The sequence below is a fragment of the Gopherus flavomarginatus genome, chromosome 10 (assembly GCF_025201925.1).
Source record: "Gopherus flavomarginatus isolate rGopFla2 chromosome 10, rGopFla2.mat.asm, whole genome shotgun sequence".
Classification (NCBI taxonomy): Eukaryota; Metazoa; Chordata; order Testudines; family Testudinidae; genus Gopherus; species Gopherus flavomarginatus.
The window spans coordinates 12751308-12772711 of NC_066626.1; the positions used below are offsets into that span (position 1 = coordinate 12751308).

Genomic DNA, 21404 nt, shown 5'->3' on the forward strand with positions numbered 1-21404 from the left:
CTTGCTTTAGTAAGATCTAAATTTGATTCCCCCCCATGTGCTCACTCTCATTGTAATAGCATACAAACCACTTGATCTAGGTTCAGCATCACCTCCCAGTAAAGGCAGCTGGTACATTAAGAGAGGGGATAGCTTAGTGGTTTGAGGGTTGGCCTGCTAAACCCAGGGTTATGAGGTCAATCCTTGAGGGTTCCATTTAGGGAACTAGGGTAAAAGTCTGTCTGGGGATTGGTCCTGCTTTGCGCATGGGCTTATATGGAGATATACCTATATCTCATAGACCTGGAAGGGACCTGCAAGAGTCATTGAGTCCTACCCCCTGCCTTCACTAGCAGGACCAAGTACTGATTTTTGCCCCAGATCCCTAAATGGCCCCCTCAAGGATTGAACTAGATGATCTCCTGCGATCCCTTCCAACCTTAATATTGGTTACTTGTGAGCACCTTACTCATCCTCCTCCTTACAGCAGAGCTGGAAGGGCACAAGCTGCTCTCTTTGGTCTGGCCATTTTCACCCACTCTAGCTAAGAGGACCCACAGGTAGGAGCGTAGTAAGACTGAGGCAACCCAGCCTGGAATGAACATAGATGGAGAATCAGGGAAGAGTCAGCAAGTGGCAGGTGTTTAGGACATTTGCATTCTCAATGGGCTGCTCTCTTCTGTGCATCAGTAGAGCAGTGCTGGTAGATACTTGTATGAGTCATATGCTACACCTACCCCAGGTCCCCTGGGATCACACCTATGGGGGCAGTGCTTGGTAAGGGTATGGGTAAAGTGGGAGAGTATCTTGGGGATTTGGGAGCTCCACTGCCATGACTGGGTAGCAGACAGTGTCAATTCCCAAAAACATGCTACAGTGGCCTCCGAAGGAGTACTGCTGCATGCTTTGCTCCACAGAAGCTTAAAACCATCCAAAGAATCTGCTGGACAGCCTAGCACAGGCAGCCTGACCAGTTCTGTTACAGACAGAACTGCAATACTAGTGTCTGTGTACAAACTGGAGCATTAATTTATTATTAATATTAGGCTTGGCTATGGAGTGCTGGGCATGGTGACTGACATGCATTAATACCAAGTATCCTCATGACAAACTGCCTGTGTGAAGAAACACTCCCTTTTCCAGTCATCTGCCACTCAGTGGTACAAGGTACACTCACTGATTCTGGAGAGAAGCCTGCACTTGCTTGCTCAGAGAAAACTGCACCATTTTCCCCTCTTCCTGGCAGGTGCATGGCCTATCATAGAAGAATGGGTATCGGAGGTGCTTAGGGCACAGCTTCTTTCAGTATTTTCTATTAACATAATGGAATCCTATTTCTATACAACTTTAAGAACAGCAGCAGTACGCTGCCTCTTTCCTGAAATGCATTTTGGAAATAATAATAATTTTGGGTAGGAATGAGTATTAAAGATTTTCTGCATCTAGTGTTAAAATAGTGCATTATCCAGGTTTTACTTTAATTAAGGAGGGATACACTATATTCTCACAGAGCAGCTTTTTAGTATTTTTTTATTTTTAAATCTCAGTGTGGCTCCCCTCTTGCAAGCTGCTCTGGATCCTTGGAGTCCTACTGAAGTCACTAGGGCTCTGTATAACTTTCAGGGTCCAGCCACATGCAGCAGACTTACTTTAAGAATGCATTACCTAAGTTTAGAATGTGCCGGTGATCTAGTAACTGGTTTTGGATAGTCAGCAGGTAATTTCACTGGCGAATGAAAGCCCCAGCATTTAACAAAGAGCAATGATGAGAAACTAAGATGACAAGCAGAATCAAGTAGCCTTCCAGGTGGTGCAAAATGTAAAAGTGTCACACACACACACTTTGTCTGTATGAAACCACAAACATTTATTTTTTTGCTCCATCTATTTATAAAAACTTGAATCAAATCCATTTCCACTCTCTGATCCCACCATGCAATGCATTGAGATGTCTATGGCTGTATCCATTCATTTTCATTAGGCCAAACAGGATATTGAGCATCATTCTGATTAGCATAGGTGAGCAATAGGGAGCGACAGTAGACAATACACAATGCTCTTCACAGCACTGATTCCAAGTGTTTCATGCCATTAACTTTGAACAGATTCTCTGCAGAATCTATTCACATGTCCTTACTCTTCTTTGATATTCAGCTACTTACAAGAAGAGGGATTATAGCATCACTCCTTCAGCATAATCCCTCCCTCTGCAAAATTAAAAATAAATAAAACCTAGGCTCACAGAATAATACAACAACAACGGTGCAGTGTGTTATATGCGCTGTCAGTATGTTGTGCTCAAGGGCACAGGGTTACAGAACACCCTGAGTCATTCACCAGAAAATTAATCCAAACTGCATTGTCAATTTATGTAAGTCTCCAAAAATTTCCTCTCCACATCTGGATCTGAAAGGCCTGTTATGAAAAGTTAGCCGTTGGGTACATTTGCACAGAATATATAATTTTTTCCCTAATACTACAAATTTAGACTTTTAGATTATGAATTAGCCTATATTTCTTCACTATTTTGCACAAACAATACAAACTAAAAGTATTGTAGCTCAAACTCAAAGTAGCAATGTACAAGTCACAAATTTGTGCCAAAATGTACTTAGATTAAATATAATTAGATTTTCAGTATTAGATAGTTGATTTTATGCATTCTGACAAGCTCTAGTGACTCCTGGGAAAAGCTGATATTATTTCTGCTCCAGGAAAGGCAATAGGAGTATAATTTGGTTCAGAGCGAGACCATTTTATTGCCAACCTGAAGTGTTCCAGAAACGCATCACTATTTTTACTAGGCAAGAAGAAAAGTGTAGTACAACTTCAATAGTGATTTCTTTTAACTCTCAAGCATATTTCATCAACAAGATATACAGTACAGTTTCAGAAGGGTAAACATTTTAAAAGGAAGCAAACAACTTTTGTTTTAACCAACATACACAATTTCTTGCCTTATTTATGTTGAACTGTCCATTTACCTTGGACAATTACGAAATTAGTTTTTTTCTTCAGTACAACATGGACACAGGACTAGTACAATCTGGGTTTTTTGTTGTTGTTTTATAAGTTATAAAGACAACTCTATAGTTTGAAATCCATGGTCCTGCCATCAGTCTTCCTTCATCATCTTGCATACCGCTTAATGTAATCTTCAACTTTATTCCGAAAGTCCTCCTAGAGAAAAGAAGAATCAGAATTACACCACATACTCAGAGTTCTGGAGGGGTGACATCTCCATGTTAAGTACTCAAGGAAGCTGGTCTGCAGTTCTCTCTCATAAACACATATGTCTTGCAAAAATGTGTATCGTAGCATCTTTGCATCTCTCTGAAAACTGGCGGAGACTGCATTTTTCACACTGCAGCAAAAGTGACTGGAAAAAATATGTAAATACCACACTTAGAATCCTTGAAGTAACACTTGACTATGGACACCTGTCAAGAGCAGTACAGTCTGAATAGCTCTGACAGGATTCCTTTACCATCAGATGGGTTCTAACTATGAATGTGTCATCATGTATAATGTAGCCATGGTCATATCATTTTAGAGGGAAAGAGTCTTTAATCAAATGGGGAATGATATGAAACACACTATTAGCAGATGGCATGCACATTATAACTTTCCCCTCTTTTCTATACAATTGCATAATCGCTTATTTATACGGTAGTTGTGATATCTTAACTGTCTAGACTAATCTAGTGGTAACAAGTGGTAATAGTTTGCTAGAGTGACTTAATTACAGAAAGATTATTAATATTACCCTTAAGGACAAAAATGGACAATATCGGACAGACCCTGAAGACAAGAATGAGAGATGGTGAGAATATATCATGGCCTGAAAAACCTTAACTAGCCTGCCAATAATGGATCAAGAAATCATGGTCAGGGTCGGCTCCAGGCACCAGCTTATCAAGCAGGTGCTTGGGGCGGCAACTCCAGAGCAGGGCAGCACTTTCAAGTATTCGGCGGCAATTCAGCAGAGGGTCCCTTACTCCTGCTCGGCGTGAACGACCTCCCGCTGAATTGCCGCAGGTCGCGATCGCGGCTTTTTTTTTTTTTTTTTTTGGCTGCTTGGGGCGGCAAAACTCCTGGAGCCGGCCCTGATCATGGTACCAATAAAAAGACTTCTGAACAGAAAAGCATGAGCTTATGATGTAATACCAGCTTAACTGTTAAAAAGTACAAGGGGATGAAGACCTGAAAGCTCTGTCAGAGGTGGCGAAGAATGTCTTAGACAAGAGAATTACCAGAAGATTTTACGATTTCATTGCATGTTCAGATCCCCCTAAAAAGAACAGTGCTATGTTCTGTATTTTTTACAATCCAATCAGCCTAGTATAGCATGGCTCTAAGATACTCCTGCAAATTGTTCAAGACTGAATACAAGTAAAGACTAATAAGAAAATAAGCCAACAATATAGTTTCAAGCACACAATTATGAACCTGAAGCTTATATCAGAAAGATCAATTGAAATGGGGAAAACAGTATACTTGTGTTTCACTGACTTCCAAAAAGCATTTGACAGAGCTTTGCTCAATATAGTTCGATCTGTAGGGACTGAGGGATATGAACTCAGAATAATAAAAAAAATTATACTGGAATCAGATAGTGATTACAGTGAGTGACAAATAAAATCCAATAGTAATCAAGAGAGAAGTGAGACACAGTTGTATGTCACTGATTATTCAACATTTATAGCAAGTGATTAAAATAACTGAAAAAAGTATTAAGATGAATGGAAAAATGAGTGAATGACTTTCACTATGCAGATGAAACAGTATAGTTGGCTGATTCAGGTGGTCTGATGAAGTTAATGAAGATTAAATATGCATATGGCAAAGAATATAGTCTAAAGTTGAATGTGGAGAAGACAAATAAGGGTGCCTTGTGACTATATTTGCTATAGTGATTAACAGTTTCAGAGATTTCCTGATTGGTTTTGTTCTTTGTAGGTAAAAAGCCAATGCCCACCAAATGCTGAGGGAGTGGAGTCTTTGTTCCTCTGAGGAAGCGTGCAGTGCTGGGAAGAACACAGGTAAATGAATGAATTGGTTAAAGTGAAATTCTGCAACTACGTTAGGGGTGAATTTGGGGTATAGATGTAAAGACACTGTATCCTTATGGAATACAGTGTATGCAGGATCTGCCATCATCACTCTAAGATTGCCAGTTCTTCTCGCTGAAGTGATGGCTACAAGGAAAGGAGGGACATGGAGCAAGTAGCTAAAGGCTCAAATGAGTGACTTATGAGTACTGAGTGAACAAGGTTCAGGTTCCACTGGGGAGGTAGGCTTCTGAGTAGGTGGGAAGGTTCTTATTAAGCCTTTCCAGAATCTATTGGTAGGTGTACATGCAAAGACTGAGCAGAAGGTGGATAGTGGAGCATGAATGTTCTAAGGATGATGCCCATTCAAATACCAAGTGTGAGGTGGCACAGACAGATTGGGGTGCTTGATCTAGCCATTCCACTGGATCGGGAAGCTTGGGGAATGTTGGAAGGATGACTGGTGGTTGGGATGACATGTACCTGGCTGGGAAACCAGAACTGTCTGGGTCAGAAGGGGGCAATCAGGATTTTGTGTAGAACTCATGGCAGAAGAAGTAGTCATAGTTGAAGTGGTCTGACCAAGGAAGAAGCAGATCATCACTCTGGGAGTGGTGATGTAGGCTCCTCTGGAGCAATATGTGGTGATTTTTGTTTGCTGGAGAGACTAAGATCCCTGGTCGGGGTCCCCCACAGAGTGAAAATATTGCACAGTTACAAATTGTGGAGCTCCCACTCATGGTCGACCACAAAGGGTCTGCTGAAGGAATCTGCAAGCACATTTGGCTTCTCAGGAAGGTAGGCTGCTGATAGGGTGACTTGATTGGGGATACACTAGTTCTAAAGTATGGGTACCTGCATGGCCCCACAGTATGCCAACATTTTTATGGCTGACTTAGAATGCTTCCTCAGCTCTCGTCCCCTTATGCCCCTATTCTACTTGGGCTACACTGATGACATCATCATCTGGACCCATGGAAAAGAGGAATTCCTTGAGGAATTCCATCATGATTTCAACAATTTCCACCCCAACATCAACCTCAGCCTGGATCAGTCCACACAAGAGATCAACTTCCTGGACACTACAGTACTAATAAGTGATGGCCACATAAACACCACCCTATACCGGAAACCTACTGCCCGCTATACTTAGCTACATGCTTCCAGCTTTCATCCAGACCACACCACTCGATCCATTGTCTATAGCCCAGCTCTACGATACAATCACATTTGCTCCAACTCCTCAGAAAGAAAGAGAGAGAAACACTTGCAAGATCTCTTTCAAGCATTCTTACAACTACAATATCCACCTGCTGAAGTGAAGAAACAGATAGAGCCAGAAGAGTACCCAGAAGTCACCTACTACAGGACAAGCCCAATAAAGAAAGTAACAGACTGCCACTAGCCATCACCTTCAGCCCCCAACTAAAACCTCTCCAGTGCATCATCAAGAATCTACAACCTATCAAGGACAATCCCTCACTCTCACAGATCTTGGGAGACAGGCCAGTCCTTGCTTACAGACAACCCCCAAACCAGAAGCAAATACTCACCAGCAACCACACAACAAAAACACTAACGCAGGAACCTAACCTTGCAACAAAGCCCGTTGCCAACTCTGTCCACATATCTATTCAGAAAATACCATCATAGGACCTAATCGCATCAGCCACACTATCAGAGGCTCATTCACCTGCACATCTACCAAAGTGGTATATGCCATTATGTGCCAGCAATGCCCCTCTGCCATGTACATTGTAAAAGAATAAATGGACACAAATCAGATGTCAAGAATTATAACATTCAAAAACCAGTTAGAGAACACTTCAACCTCCCTGGCCACTCGATTACAGACCTAAAAGTCGCAATATTACAACAAAAAAACTTCAAAAACAGACTCCAATGAGAGACTGCTGAATTGGAATTAATTTGCAAATTGGACACCATTAAATTAGGTTTGAATAAAGACTGGGAGTGGATGGACCATTACACAAAGTAAAACTATTTCCCCATGCTCATCTTTCCCCGACACTACAGTTCCTTATACCTCCTTGTCAAGTGCTGGAAATAGGCCATTTTCATTACCACTACAAACAGTTTTTTTTCCTCTCCTGCTGACAAACAGCTCACCTTAACTGATCACTCTCCTTACAATGTGTATGGTAACACCCATTGTTTCATGTTATGTGTGTGTGTGCACACGCACACACGTGTCTATCGTCTGTATTTTCCACTACATGAACCCAATGACGTGAGATGTAGCCCACGAAAGCTTATGCTACAATTAATTTGTTAGTCTCTTAGGTGCCACAAGTACTCCTATTCTTTTTGCGGATACAGACTAACACAGCTACTACTCTAAAACTAGTTCTAGAGGCTGACTGCTTCTGCACACAGGGAAGCAGATCTCATTCCCCCGCTTGTTGATGAAGACAACAGTCATGACGTTGTCTGACATAAGGACATGGTGAGTGTGGATGAAAGGAAAAAAGGACTTGCATGCTTTCCATACTGCTTGCAGCTCCAGAATAATGATGTGCACCCTGGATCCTTGAGATGTTCAGGCACCTTACGCTGTGTGGTTGTTCATATTGGATGCATCTGTAATAATGGTCCTGGTCTGGAGATGAACGGAGAAAGGGGATGGACACACATACCTGATGAGTATTTGCCCACCAAAACAGGGAAGACAAGACAGTACCCTGACCTAAACTGTTACCATGTGGTTCATGGAACAACAGCTTGGGCAGTATACCGACTGCAGCGAAGCTTGAAGGCAACGAAGGTGGAGTCCTGTGAACAGGGTGACACAGGTGCATGGGGCCGTATGACCTATGACAGACAGACAGGCTTTTCCGGTACTTGAGGGTTGCTTGTGACATGAGCTATTATATTGTTCAGGCTCTGGAACTTGTCCTTGGGAGATATGCTCTTGCAGTGACAGAATTTAAGGTTGCCCCAATGAAGACCAGAGCTTGTAGGAGGATGAGAACAGATTTTTCAATGTTTACTCTGACTCCTAGTGAAGAGAATTGGTGTAGTAACATCATGGAAGCTGAGAGAGAGGCTTCTCGGTGAGACTTGGCAAGAAGCAACCATCCATCAAGATAGGGAAAGACAATGAGACCATGAAATCTGATGTGGAGCACTACTACTAAGAATATCTTGGTAAAGACTCTGAGGAGGTTGCTATTCCAAGGGGGATTACTCTGTACTGAAAATGGTCAGAGATTACAACGAATCTGAGAAAGTGTCTGTGGGTGGGATCTCTATGTGAAAGTAGGCATCATTCATATCAAGACTTGAGATCCACATCCCTTTTCTAAAAATGTTGCCAACGTGACCATGCAAAATCTGAGTCTGGGAATGAAGTGGTTGAGATGATGGAGATTGAGAACCAGTCTCCAGCTACCCTTCTTTTTGGATATCAGGAAGTAAAATAAAACTCTCTCCCTCGGTATTGAGAAGGGACATGTTCTTTTGCTCCTCGCTACAGTAAGATATTCATCTCTTGTTTGAGAATACTGTCATGAGAGGGCCCCCTGAAAGGGAGTGGGGAGGGTTTTTTTGGGGGGTGGAAGGTAGGGATGCAAACTATCATATAGCCAGAGTGGATGATGATCAGCATCAACAGTCTGTGTTGAAAAAGAGTGATAGATAACCCCCAAATGGTGTGGGGATTGGGAGGTCTTGGGCTTAGTGTTTTGAGGTTCTTGAGCTCCCATCAAAAACAACATTGAGCCGGGGGTTGAGATGACGAGTCTGTTGCAGGGGGTGTAGGGAAGAGGAACTTTTGAACCCTCTGTCTTTTACATGGTGTTTCATAGGACCTTGATAGAAAAACTGCTGAGCCACATATGTAGATTTGACTGATGTGCGGTGGAACTTCCTCTTAGAGGGAGATGTGTATATCCCCAGTGAATGGAGGAAAGCCCTGGAATCCTTCAGGTATGGAGGGACTTGTCCATCTTCTGGTTGAAGAGGTGTGACTCATCAAAGGGCAGGTCCTCAATGGTATTGTGGACCTTCCTAGGGAACCCTGCTGCATGGTGCCATGACTCTGTCTTCCCTGCTGATCCAGGCTTATGCCCTCTTTGTCAGCAGGAGTAGATTGGAGATGTTGCTGTCTAGCCCCTTCAGAAGCAGCATGGACCAAGTGAATTAAGAGGGAGTGAGATAACAAAAATTCCACACCATTGGCCAGCACATAATAATGCTTCTCTGCCATTTTGGGAGTAGGAGCACAAGTGGCAGGGATGTGCCAAACTGCGCTAGCTGGCTGCAGTATGGCTTCATTAACAGGGAGAGCTATTCTGTTGGGTCCAGAAGTATGCAGGATGTCTAGAAGTTTGTGCTGGAAGTCTTGGATCTCTGAGAGAAATCAGAAGCTCTCCAACAACTTTGCAGAGAGTTGAACTGCCTGAAATAATTCAGGGGGGAGGGGATTTAGAAGTCACGGCTTCATCTAGGGATGATGGAAGTGCCAGAACCTTAGTGTAATATTCCTCCTCCTCTGCCAGATCTGGGGGCAGATCTGATCATCCCCTTAGCAGGGAAGCAAGGGGTGGCTCCTTGGCAGGTTGGATTGACCCTGCAGGGGATACTGGTTTCTAGTCCCCCAATACGGCTAGTAGTCCCCCAATATGGCTAGTAGAAGGGGTTGATAGTTGGGCATGGGGGACCCCATGGTATGGGGTCCCAGTGGCTCTGAGTTAGATGAGGCAGAGGTTGGTCCCAAACTGGTATGGGCCTTTTTGATGGTGGAGGATATGTAGGGTAAGGAAAGAGTGGTTCATTGGCTGGCTCAGAATCTTCCAATGAGGATGATTATGGTTCAGACTGACGTAGAGAGGGGGTTCCCCGGCCTGGGTCTGATTGGGGTCTCATGGCCTTCTCCACGAGGTTTCTGTGGAGATGAAGTTCCCGGCCTTGTCAGGTACAGTTGGGGAACAATCGGCAGATATTGGACCTCACCATGATGTGAGCTTTCCCAAGGCAGTATAGGCAGCACTGGTGGTCGACACTGACCAAGAAGGATTGCAAGCAGGAAGCACATAGTGTGAAGTCCAGAGTCCTGGGCTGAGTCTGGTACCCGAATGGAATACCGGATGGGAGGAGGGAGAAGAAGAGGGATGGGCAGGCCTCTTAAGAGGCTAATGTAATGCTAAACCGTAAAAACGTATTTTGTAGACCAAAACTGAAGTTGCAAACATGTAAGGGTCTAAAGCGGACCATGCAGTCGTGGGAAGGAACTGGAGAGGCAGCAGATTCACTCCGCCCTTTATCCCTTCAGTGGGAGGCATGAGGTGAGCCAGAGTACATGCGAAGGCCAGTGGACACAGCTTTCAAATTCTCTGGGGGCATGCGCACCATCAGTGGAATGAAATAGGGATCCACCGCACTTGAAGCAGCAGCTAGGTTTCCAAAAAGATAAAACCAGATAACACAAATCACAAGCACCCATCATTAGATGTCATGTCTGACTAGCATCAGGAGCTGAGGGCCTCACTGCACATAAATGACAGAGGGACTGCATGTCTTTTATTTGCAGCTTGACTCTTCAGAACTATGCAGTCCTCTTCCCTCTCACAGGAAAGAACTGATGAGTTTAACAGAATACTGCATTCAACTAACCTATTCCTTCTACAACTCTGATTTTAAGACGTCATCTCCTAACCCTATTAAAATTAGAGCTGGCAGAAACTTGGGATTTCCAGTTCATGAGAAGTTATGGCATTTCAAAATCTGGTTTCGTTCCAAATTGGAATGAAACCAAATTTGTCAAAATTTCTTGCAAATCAGAAAGCTTAAGAATCAAAAGATATTTTAGAAACAGACACAACTGTTTCCCCAGAGAGGCAGCTGCTGACTCAGCTGGACATTCTTGTCAGTTTCACAGCTGCTAGTGATTCTGTGAAAAAGTCTGTCAAACCCAATTCTCTTTCATAAAAAAAATTGGATTCAATGAACTGGCATTTTCCAACAAAACTGTTTCATTAGAAAATTTCTGACAAGCTCTAATTAAAATACAAATTTGCCCACCTCTTCAGTAAGGGACGTTAGATCTCACCTCCCCATTGTTCAAAAATAGATTAATCACTGGATAATTCAAGACTGTTCAAAGCATTGTAGCTGGCCTGCCTAGATGAGTCAAACAAAACTCCCTCCCTATCAGGGCATTTAACTAGAGAATTCACCCATTCGCTTGCTGAATCAGATTAATTCCAGCCAGGTTTATTCTCATACGAAATAAAAATAAAGCAAATAAAGTTATTGGAAGGATATGAACTCATATAAAGTGAATGTGTAGTGCTATTGAAAAGAAAGGATTGACAGCTCTGGAGAGGGAAGACTATCCATCTATTCACAGACCAATTACAGCCCAAATAGCAGCAGTGTCCTGCCAGAGGGCCTCAACTCTACCAAATTCTTTGCCATGTGGGCTAAACATGCCAACAAAGTCTCAGTTAATGCTAACTGGCTGGCTTTTTATTTTAAAACATGAAACTTAAGAGCCTTAAACAATGGTTACAAAAACACCTGTTTCCACATTAAAACTACCTCACAAATACAGGAAATATTTTGTGACAATGCAAATCTAATTGTCAGAATGGTTCCCAGATGGGAAATTGTTTGGGACTAGGATAGCACCTTTCCAGATGTAGCTTGGTGCTTTTTGAATATTGAACAAAAAAATTAAAATAACCTTTCGCATTTGTACACAGTATCAAGGATGCTATGAGCTACCCATAGTACAAATAAATATTACTAATCATAAAGCACCTCTCTTCAGCAGTCACTAAGAACGCTCAGTTTCATAGACTCAAGCCTCTCAGCACTGCAACTCATCTTCACAGGCTGTTCTTGTGTAATAATAATGAAATTAAATTAATCCGCTCCCTCAGAACATTGAATCAGGTACTTGATGTATTACAGGACTCCCGGGCTCATTGCCCTGTTTACTGAACAGTACTGAGGGTATGGCTACACTTACATTTATGCAGCGCTGGGAGTTACAGCTGTGTTCGTACAGCTGTGTAGGGCCAGCGCTGCAGTGTGGCCACACTGACAGCTACCAGCGCTGCAGTGTGGCCACATTTGCAGCATTTGCAGCGCTGTTGGGAGTGGTGCATTGTGGGCAGCTATCCAACAGAGCACCTCGTCCCATTTTGGCGCTGTGGCTTGTGGGAAGGGGATGGAAGGGTGCGGGTCTTTCCGCTTCTTGTTCCAACGCCCCATGGTGCTTTGCTACACATTCCAAGCAGTTTGGCGGCATTGTGAGTCTGCAGCGCGATTTCTGTTACAAATGGAGCCCGAGCTGCTGAGGACCTTGCTGATGAATGTTGCCAGCACATCACATTTGGCAGTTGAGCTATTCCTTCAGCTCCAAAGTGACAGTGAGGAGTCAATGATATTGATTCGCCTGACACGCAAGACACTAAATTGCTTGTGGCAGTAACGGACGTGCTCAGCACCGTGGAACGCCGCCTTTGGGCTCGGGAAACGAGCACTGAGTGGTGGGATCACATCCTCCTGCAAGCCTGGGATGACGAGCAGTGGCTGTAGAACTTTCGGATGAGAAAAGCCACTTTCATGGGACTGTGTGCTGAGCTCACCCCTACCCTGCGACGCAGGGACAGGAGATTGAGAGCTGCCCTGCCAGTGGGGAAGCGGGTGGCTATTGCAATCTGGAAGCTGGCAACTCTAGACAGCTACCGATCGGTGGCGAACCAGTTTGGAGTGGGAAAGTCGACCGTTGGAATAGTGTTGATGCAAGTTTGCACAGCCATTAATCGCACCCTGCTAAGAAGAACTGTGACTCTGGGGAATGTGCAGGACATTGTGGATGGCTTTCCCTAACTGTGGAGGGGCAATAGATGGGACGCATATTCCTATTCTGGCACCACCCCACCTGGCATCAGAGTACATTAATCGCAAGGGGTGTTTCTCTGTGGTTCTCCAAGCGCTTGTGGATCACCGTGGGCGTTTCACTGACATTTACTCAGGATGGCCTGGAAAGGTGCATGATGCACGCATCTTTCGGAACAGTGCCCTGTTCAGGAAGCTGATGGCCGGGACTTTTTTCCCAGACCGCAAGATCACAGTAGGGGACGTCGAAATGCCCACTGTGATCCTTGGAGACCCCGCTTACCCCTTAATGCCATGGCTCATGAAACCGTATACAGGGAAGCTTGACAGGAGCAAGGACTGGTTCAACTACAGGCTGAGCCGGTGCAGAATGACTGTGGAGTGTGCTTTTGGCCATTTAAAGGCGCGCTGGAGGTGTCTCTACGGGAAGCTAGATTTGGGGGAAAGCAGCATCTCCGCTGTTATATCCGCGTGCTGTACCCTCCATAATATTTGTGAAGGGAAGGGTGAAAGATTCAGTGAGGAATGGGCCTCCGAGGTTCGACGCCTAGAGGCTGAATTTGCACAGCCAGAGAGCAGGGCTACTAGAGAGGCCCAGCAAAGGGCTTCAAGGATTAGGGATGCCTTAAGGGAGCAATTTGAGGCTGAAAGCCAACAGTAATGTTTGGTGCCTTTGCTGTGCCCGTTTTTCCCTTGGGGTACAGTATTTATCACTTTGTGCAATAATAAAAAATGTTTTAAAAGCCAAGAAATCATTTATTCAAAATACAGTACATAAAAGGGCAGGGGAGTAGGGTGGTGGACTGTACATTCAGAGGTATGAATATGTCCTGCTTGGATTGCTGTTCAATGCCTGCTGCACTTCAGGATTACTATGCTGCATCGTGATGGGGGTTGAGTGCATAGGGTAAGGGTTGCAGTTATCAGGGCTGGTAGGTGATCGTACAGGTGTTGGGGGCAGCTGGGGGTGGTAAGAAACAGGCTGCTGGAGAAAGGTGTTTTGTGCAAATACTGGGGAACAAGAGAGAGCTTTGGGAGGGGTGGGGGTTACCACGGTACCGATCTGCCTGCATGGCTATGAGAGACTGCATACAGTCAGTTTGGCGAGCCAGGAGGCTTATCAGCTGCTTCGTGCTTTTCTTGGTAGTCAATTCCTTTCTCCTGCTTTGTGTTTGCCTCCACTCATGCATTTTCTCTCTCCATTCCTGCATCATCTTACTCTCTCTGGCGTACTGATTCATAACTGCTTTGATCAAATCTTCTTTTGATTTTCGAGGATTTTTCCTCAAGTTCTGTAACCGTCAGGCAGGCGGTGATACTGCTGGATTATTGAAGGTCACTTAAAAAAACATAAATAGAAACATTTAATACACAGAGGTTACATTGTTTATCATCACACAGTGAAGGAGTTTGTAGACTTTTTGTAGCATCATTCCCACATACCTAACATAGCACAGAGAGGCCACACCAGCGAAGGCATGGCGAGCAATGGGGTGAGTGTTTCTGCCGCGACTTCACCTGGGAAGGGGAACTGCCTGAGGGCTCACTGGGGTTTCTGTGCAACAGGGAAAGCAGAGAGCAGGGACCTGCACTGGGGAAAGCAGAGAGCAGGTACTTTGGGAACTGCACTGGGGAAAGCAGAGAGCAGGAACCTGCACTGAACACTATCCCTACATTCTCAACAGGGTTTTCTACTGCCAGATATATCACTGCTGCGTGTTACCTGGCAAGAGAGGGAGGGTCTTCTACAGCAATGTGGATTCCGCCCTGGTCCCTATGCAGCTTCCTTGTGTGCAGCAATGTTCCCCTCACCCCTCGCAGCACAGTGGCACGGATGAGTTAGCCTGACCGGGACAAGGACCATGGTGGTTCTCCCTATAAACTTGCGCAAGCACATTGCCCATGCTCTGGCTGCAACTTTTCAAGAGATTACCGAGGCCGATTACAGAGACGTGATAGACCAAATCAATGGGCTATTCCACATTTAGGCATGCAGGAAGGCAGCCATAACCCCCATCCTCCTCTCACAAAACACTGCCATCCTAAAAATAAAATCTGCTTACCGGGAACCTGCTCCTCTGCTTCTTCTTCACCAACAAGTTCCAGCTGCTGCGACTGGCTAGCCTCCTCCTGGCTTGAGAAGAGCTCCTGGCTGCATGCCTCCTGGGACTCCGGGGTGTCTCCCTCCACCCCAGTAGCCTCACTCTCCGCTTCCTCTACACCCTCCCCCACTTCTCCCTGCTCTGAACTCTCCATCATGCTCCTCGGATTGGCAATGGGGTCACACCCAAGTATGGCATCCAGCTCCTTGTAAAAACGGCAGGTCATGGGGGCAGCTCCTGAGCGGCGGTTTCCCTCACGGGCTTTGCAATAGGCTCTGCACAGCTCCTTTACTTTTACCCTGCACTGCAACACGTCCCGTTCATGTCCCCTTAGCAGCAAGGACTTTGATATGTGCCCATAGGTATCATAATTTCTACGGCTGGAGCGCAGCTGTGACTGCACAGCTTCCTCACCCCAAACACTGATGAGGTCCTGCGGCTCGGAAGTGTTCCATGCTGGGGCTCGTTTGGGGCGTGGAGGCATGGTCACTGATTGATTGATTGCACTCCACACCTGGCTGAGCAAACAGGAAGGGGATTTTTAAAATTCCCGGGGCATTTAAAGAGGGGGGTCACCTGAGCCCAGGGCAGTGGAGTGTGAAACGATGAGCAGAGTGGCTGAAAAGGTATGCTGGGATACCTCCTAATACCCTGGAGGCCAATAAAAGTGCTGTTGGTGTCCACACTTGATGACCAGCGCTGCATCACCAGCGCTGGAATCGCTACACCCGAGGCAGACCAGGGAGTTGCAGCGCTGGCTGTGCTTTGCAAGCGTGGACACAGACTGAGTTGCAGCGCTGTAACTCCCTCACCAGCGCTGCAACTCTCCAGTGTAGCCATGGCCTCAGCTAACCAAGAGGTGGTAATCATGAAGAAATGAAAGGTCAATCTCTATGAAAGTGAAAGGTCATTTTAATTTTTGGGAGTCAATATTGTAAAAGAATCAAGGTTTTTTGTTTGCAACTATCTAGAGTAAAAACACTATCAGCTTCAAGCCCTAAGTCAATGGAAACTGCTCACAATACAAATGGCTTTGCAGTCCACACGTAAATAAAGTAAGCATGGGGTTATTACATCTCATCTCCTCAGTCTGAGAAGTCACTTTAACAAACAGTCAGAGGCAAACAAAGTTAAGAGGCAGGATGAAGGAAGATGCATATAAACCATTACAAATGACTGCATATTCATTACTGAAAGAATTAGAGAAGTGGCAACAGCAAAGTACAGGAAGTTGAAAACCATAGTTTTTCACCAATGAATCCGAAGTGTTATATCAGAACACAAGCTCTCTGCATTAATCAAAGGCAGAGACAGTCTCTATACAGCAAAGATACTCTAGAAAGGCAGTCTGTCACTTCTGCTTACCTTCCAGATCAAGGAAATGACAGCATTGGCCAGAGTATATTAAGCAGATTGCGTTTCATGTGAATCTGGCTACCGAACAGAAGGTTCTCATTACACAACTGCAAGACACTAATTTTAGGCACACCATATGGTTTAAAAGTTTCTTATTAACATTGTATATTTGCCTATGCTCACATCTGTTTATATGCAGTACTGAACAATCAAGCAGAAATAATAATCAGAGGTGTACATGTTTTGCATTATAAACTGGTTAATACGAAACCTCAATATGAACATTGTAAAAACATAAGAATTCATTAAAGAGTGAAAACTGTGAAACATGTCCAGCATATCTGATATGGACTATTCCACAATATTATCTATTTAAAACTGTGTAACTGTATGGGCAACTTAAGTTAAATATACATTGAATATACCAAATGATAGGATTTTTCCATATTTATTGGTAGTTTTACTTTCTTTAAATTTAGTTTGTCTTGTTTAATTTTTAGCATGCAGTACTCTTGCAAGTGCAAATTTATCTGAAAGACAAGGTGGGGAAGATAATATCTTTCATTGGACCAACCTCTGTTGGTGAGAGACACAAGCTTTCGAGCAAAACAGAGCTCTTCTTCAGGTGTGGGAAAGGTACTCTGAGCATCACAGCTAAATGCAAGATGCAACACTTTTAAAAGATGAGCCTGGGAGCTTAAACTCATAATTCTGCTAGCTACTAAAAATCATGGGCTTATTTATCCAGAGACACTGGATTTATGGTTTATTACAACAATATGTAACCCACTAACCCCCCTTTTTGTCCTAGGACTGCAGAGATGTTAACGGGCTACCCTACCTTGAATGGTTACCTAGAATGTGTTAACTACTTATGCTAAACAATCTGTTCCACCTCGCATTTAGCTGTGACTGGTAACGCCCCCCTCCCTAGTCCCGGAAGGGTGGGAAGATGGCAAGGAACACCCCTCCACCCCCAAGCCCTGGAAGGGTGGACAGGCAGCAAGGGTCCTCCCAGCCCCAGAGCACCAGGTGGAGTGCCCCCTTCCCTAGTCCTGGAATGCCAGGGCAGAGTCCCTGGCCGCAGGTTGGCCCCCATTAACCCCAGGCTGGGGCCCTGGCCACAGAGCAAGAGTGCCCGCAGCACAGCTCTGGGAAGCAGGATGGGGTCCAGGGGTGAACGGGCCTTTGATACCGGCCACCCACGATTACATGTAATGAGTCAACCATATTAACAGAAAATTGAACAAACTGAACTCAAGTGTTTCTAAGTAAATGATCGCACAAGTAATAGCAAAAAAAAAAAAAAAAAAAAAAAGTCCAGTGTTACACCAATATACCTGCATCTCAGTTGATGCACGTATGTCAATAGCAGGATATGCGGAAACTGAACTGAGCTTAAAAAAATATGGCCTAAGAAATACAGCTACTGACTGTACATATTTGTGACTACTGTATAAATTTTCAATACAGCATATCAATAAACTGAGAATTTAACAGAATGGAAGACTATTACCTACACATCAGAAATAAGGCTACAGTTTTGTCATGGATATTTTTACTAAAAAGTCAGGGACAGGTCACAGGCAATGAATAAAAATTCATGGAAGGCCTGTGACCTGTCCCTGACTTTTACTAAAACCATCCCTGACAAAATGGGGAGAGAGGATGCTCCAGCACCCTGTCCCACTGCAGCCCCCATCCCTGCCTAGTGGCTGGGAGGGACCCCTGACCCAGGCTGGGATCTGTAGGGTCCCCCGCTGCTGGCAAAGGCTGGGGTGCTCGATGTCACGGAGGTCTCTGAAAGTCAGATTCCATGACTTCCCCGACCACCGTGACATACTTGTAGCCTTAATTATAAGTCCTGGAGGAATGAGGCGGAAGGAATATACTGAAAAATACAGAAATGAAGTGAAAAGTTCCTGATGGAATTTAATTCCAATATACTTCTACAAATGCTTGAATAGTAGGAAATGCTACTGTGATCCTGGTCTTTGCATGAGCGTGAACAGAAGGTACTCTGGAGCCGGGGCTATAAAATGATTAGAAATTAACATTTTTTGGAGTATTTTACAATGGCAAGGAGTTCTCTACTGATAAGCACTTAATTACAAATAAAACCACCGCCAAACCACAAAATAACCCAACCACAAACATGACACCCTAAGCAGAAACAGCATGACAATCAGAGACTACCTAATTGTTTGGCAATCCCTCCTCACTTACAGCCATTAACCATTTGCACTTTCTTGCAGTCTACATTCAATTTTTGCATTTGCACAAACACGCTAAAGGATTTGCTATTGGAACAATCTGTGTGTGCACAGTTGCTCTTTTGGATTTGCCACTGTTTAGATTGAGGAATAAATAACATGTTTTCCAGTTTGTAATTGTGAAGAATTAAAACAGCAGTGGACCTTTCACAATATTATACAAACTAGTAGAACAGGCATCATCTCTTGCCACAACCATCTCCATGCCCCTCTACGTACTCATCTGAACATTGTTAAATCTTCCAACATTACATTACAGTAAAATCCACAATTAAAATTTAATAGATAAATCAGGCAAAGTATTTGTTAAAAGCTCATAGACTATAGAAATGGCCAGAACCATTTTTTTGGGGGAAAACACATTAAAAACAGAAAATTGCAACAAAGTCAATAACAAGATGATTTTAATAAAATAACAAATATTTATGGTCAAGTTGCAGTTGACAGATAATGAAATAGATGTCAGAATCTTTATTACAGAAGATGCAGCTAAACTAAATAATTAAGGGTCCTTTAGAATTATGCATGTTAACCAAGAGAAGATCAGACATCCTAAACAACTCAGTTGTAAAAAAGTTTTAAAAGTGGAGATAACTAGTAGGCAGATTTATCCAGCTGACTTAATGAAATACTACCTTTAAAGAAAAACCTTTCCTCTGTTTTGTTTCATATAAAAAAAAAGAGTACCTGTCAAAACTGCATATACACATACACACAAAGATCCGAATGAATACTTTGAAATAATGCAAAATTATCTGAGGTGTAAGGTATTTTTCCAATTCAGATTTCTTCCTGGTCATTGTCCCCCTCACCCTATTTAACTGTTTTCATTTAAGAATCTCAAAGCATTGACATTACATTTTAATTGTATGAAGAGTTGTTTTGTGGCAGCAATGAAGGAATGATTTATAGATTTCCCCTAGAAACTTTTAGTACATTTGCAAGGTGTACAAAATCACAGTGCCAATTTTAATAGCCCACGTACTGGATGTGAAGATCAATGTAGTGAAGGTTCTTCTCTGCATTGCCCCCACTATGCCAAGGGCCTCAATGTGAAGTCCCTTGATTCTCCAGAAGCCGTGGCTCTACAGCAGTTGTGCTGCATTAGGGCCTTCCATTCCTGCAGGAAGCTAATGGATGGTGTCAGCTACTGAAGTTCTGAGCCAATGTTTCATTTGCTCTATCTGCAGACTCAGGCTAGGAGCGCTTTGGTGGTATAGCTGTGCCAGTAAGGCACTCCTAGCGTGCACGCAGTTCTAATGGCAAAGCCGGGCTTTGGTTGGTACAGCACACTGCATCCCCCTCCCCTCAAGTGAAATTAGTTATGCTGGCAAAACTGCACTTTTGCCACTATAACTGACCTCTATTAGTAGCTTTTGCTGACATAGCTATGTTGGGTAAGGGATCACACCTCTTCACACCCCTGACTGACCCAGCTGTGCTGGCAGAAGTCTGTATTGCAGCACTGCACTGTGTCACTTTCAGTGACATCTCTGCAGCCATAAGAGCTGCAAACTAAGGCCAACATTTTCAGTGTGGATGCCTAAATTATGATCTTAAATCTCAATTTAAGCACCTAGATTAGAAGTGGCTTCATTTTAAGAACATCTGAGCATATGCAGCTATGACTGGCTTCAGTGGATCAATAGCTGTACATCTGAATCAAGCCAACTTTACATTTTTATAGAAGTGGTAGTACTTTGTATCATCATGAACCGGTTCAATCTGAACTGACAGCATTACCGATACTCAAGGCTGGATATCCAGAGTTGGCTGCAGTTATGTTAGCATAAAATTGAAATTATGCTGGGTTGTTTAAGCCAGCGCATGTGGGGAGAATGCCATTTCCCTCACTATGTGTGACATTTTGTTGTTTTTCTCCTTCTGATGTGGAAACTATAATACATTCCTTTGTGAAACTGAGATTGAACTGCTGCAAAGCTCTTTAGAAAATCTATCCATAGCTGATAGCCTAAAGTTTTTGGCACAAAATATTTTTGGAAGTTTTAAAAAAAATTAAATTTAAAGAATGTATTGATGTAATAGAGACAACTGGTTTGCATGAGGCATGTAGGATACTTTGCAGATCAGACACTATTTAAATAAGTTACATTATAAAGATTTGTCAGCAGTTATATGTTTTATTTATAAAACTTTATTTATCCTTGTAATCCTAAAATTCATATTCATGTGCCAAAGAATGAAGAGCCGTTGCCTTAGAAATTCCTCCACAGAAGAGAAACATCTATCATTTGCATCAACATTACAATTAATTTTGCATTCCAATAGTTGTGTGAAATGGTAATGAAAACACCACGAGTGTTTGATATTCAGATGAACTAGAAAATGCTACAACTAACCTAACTTGGCATCAGTTACTGGACACTCATTTTAGGCTCTTTTCTCATCAAATGATTTCTGTATGTTTGGGTAGAAAAGCCTTAAACAAAAAGAAAATAAAACCCACAACCAGCCTGCTGAAGAACCCAAATCTGACTGAAGTAGTAATGGTGCTCAGACAGTATTTAGAATGGATGCTTTGGCAACTCACAACCTACATAGTGTGATTGTGCCCCAGTCTTTTCAGTGACTATAGAACACAATGACAATCTAACTGAACTGAACTGAACATTGAGAGAACATTGATCTTTGACACAGAGAAGAGTTCTAATGGGGAAGCTAACAACCCCATAACGTCTCATCTATACAGAAACAATTCCTTATTTGTTGTCTGTTGATGCTTTCATAACCAACATTTACAAATTAGAGAATAA

The 21404-nt window shown here is 43.4% G+C and overlaps 1 protein-coding gene across 2 annotated transcripts in view; it reads right to left on the bottom strand.

Moving 5' to 3' along the window:
- Positions 1-1831: 1831 nt before the first annotated feature.
- The window catches only part of UBE2F (ubiquitin conjugating enzyme E2 F (putative)), a 140455-nt gene continuing 120882 nt past the window's right edge, over positions 1832-21404 (bottom strand). For both annotated transcript variants that reach the window (XM_050916222.1, XM_050916221.1), the window contains one exon: positions 1832-3159. In XM_050916222.1, the coding sequence (XP_050772179.1) occupies positions 3109-3159 (51 nt within the window). In that variant the 3' untranslated portion in view covers positions 1832-3108. The remainder of the gene's footprint in view (positions 3160-21404) is intronic.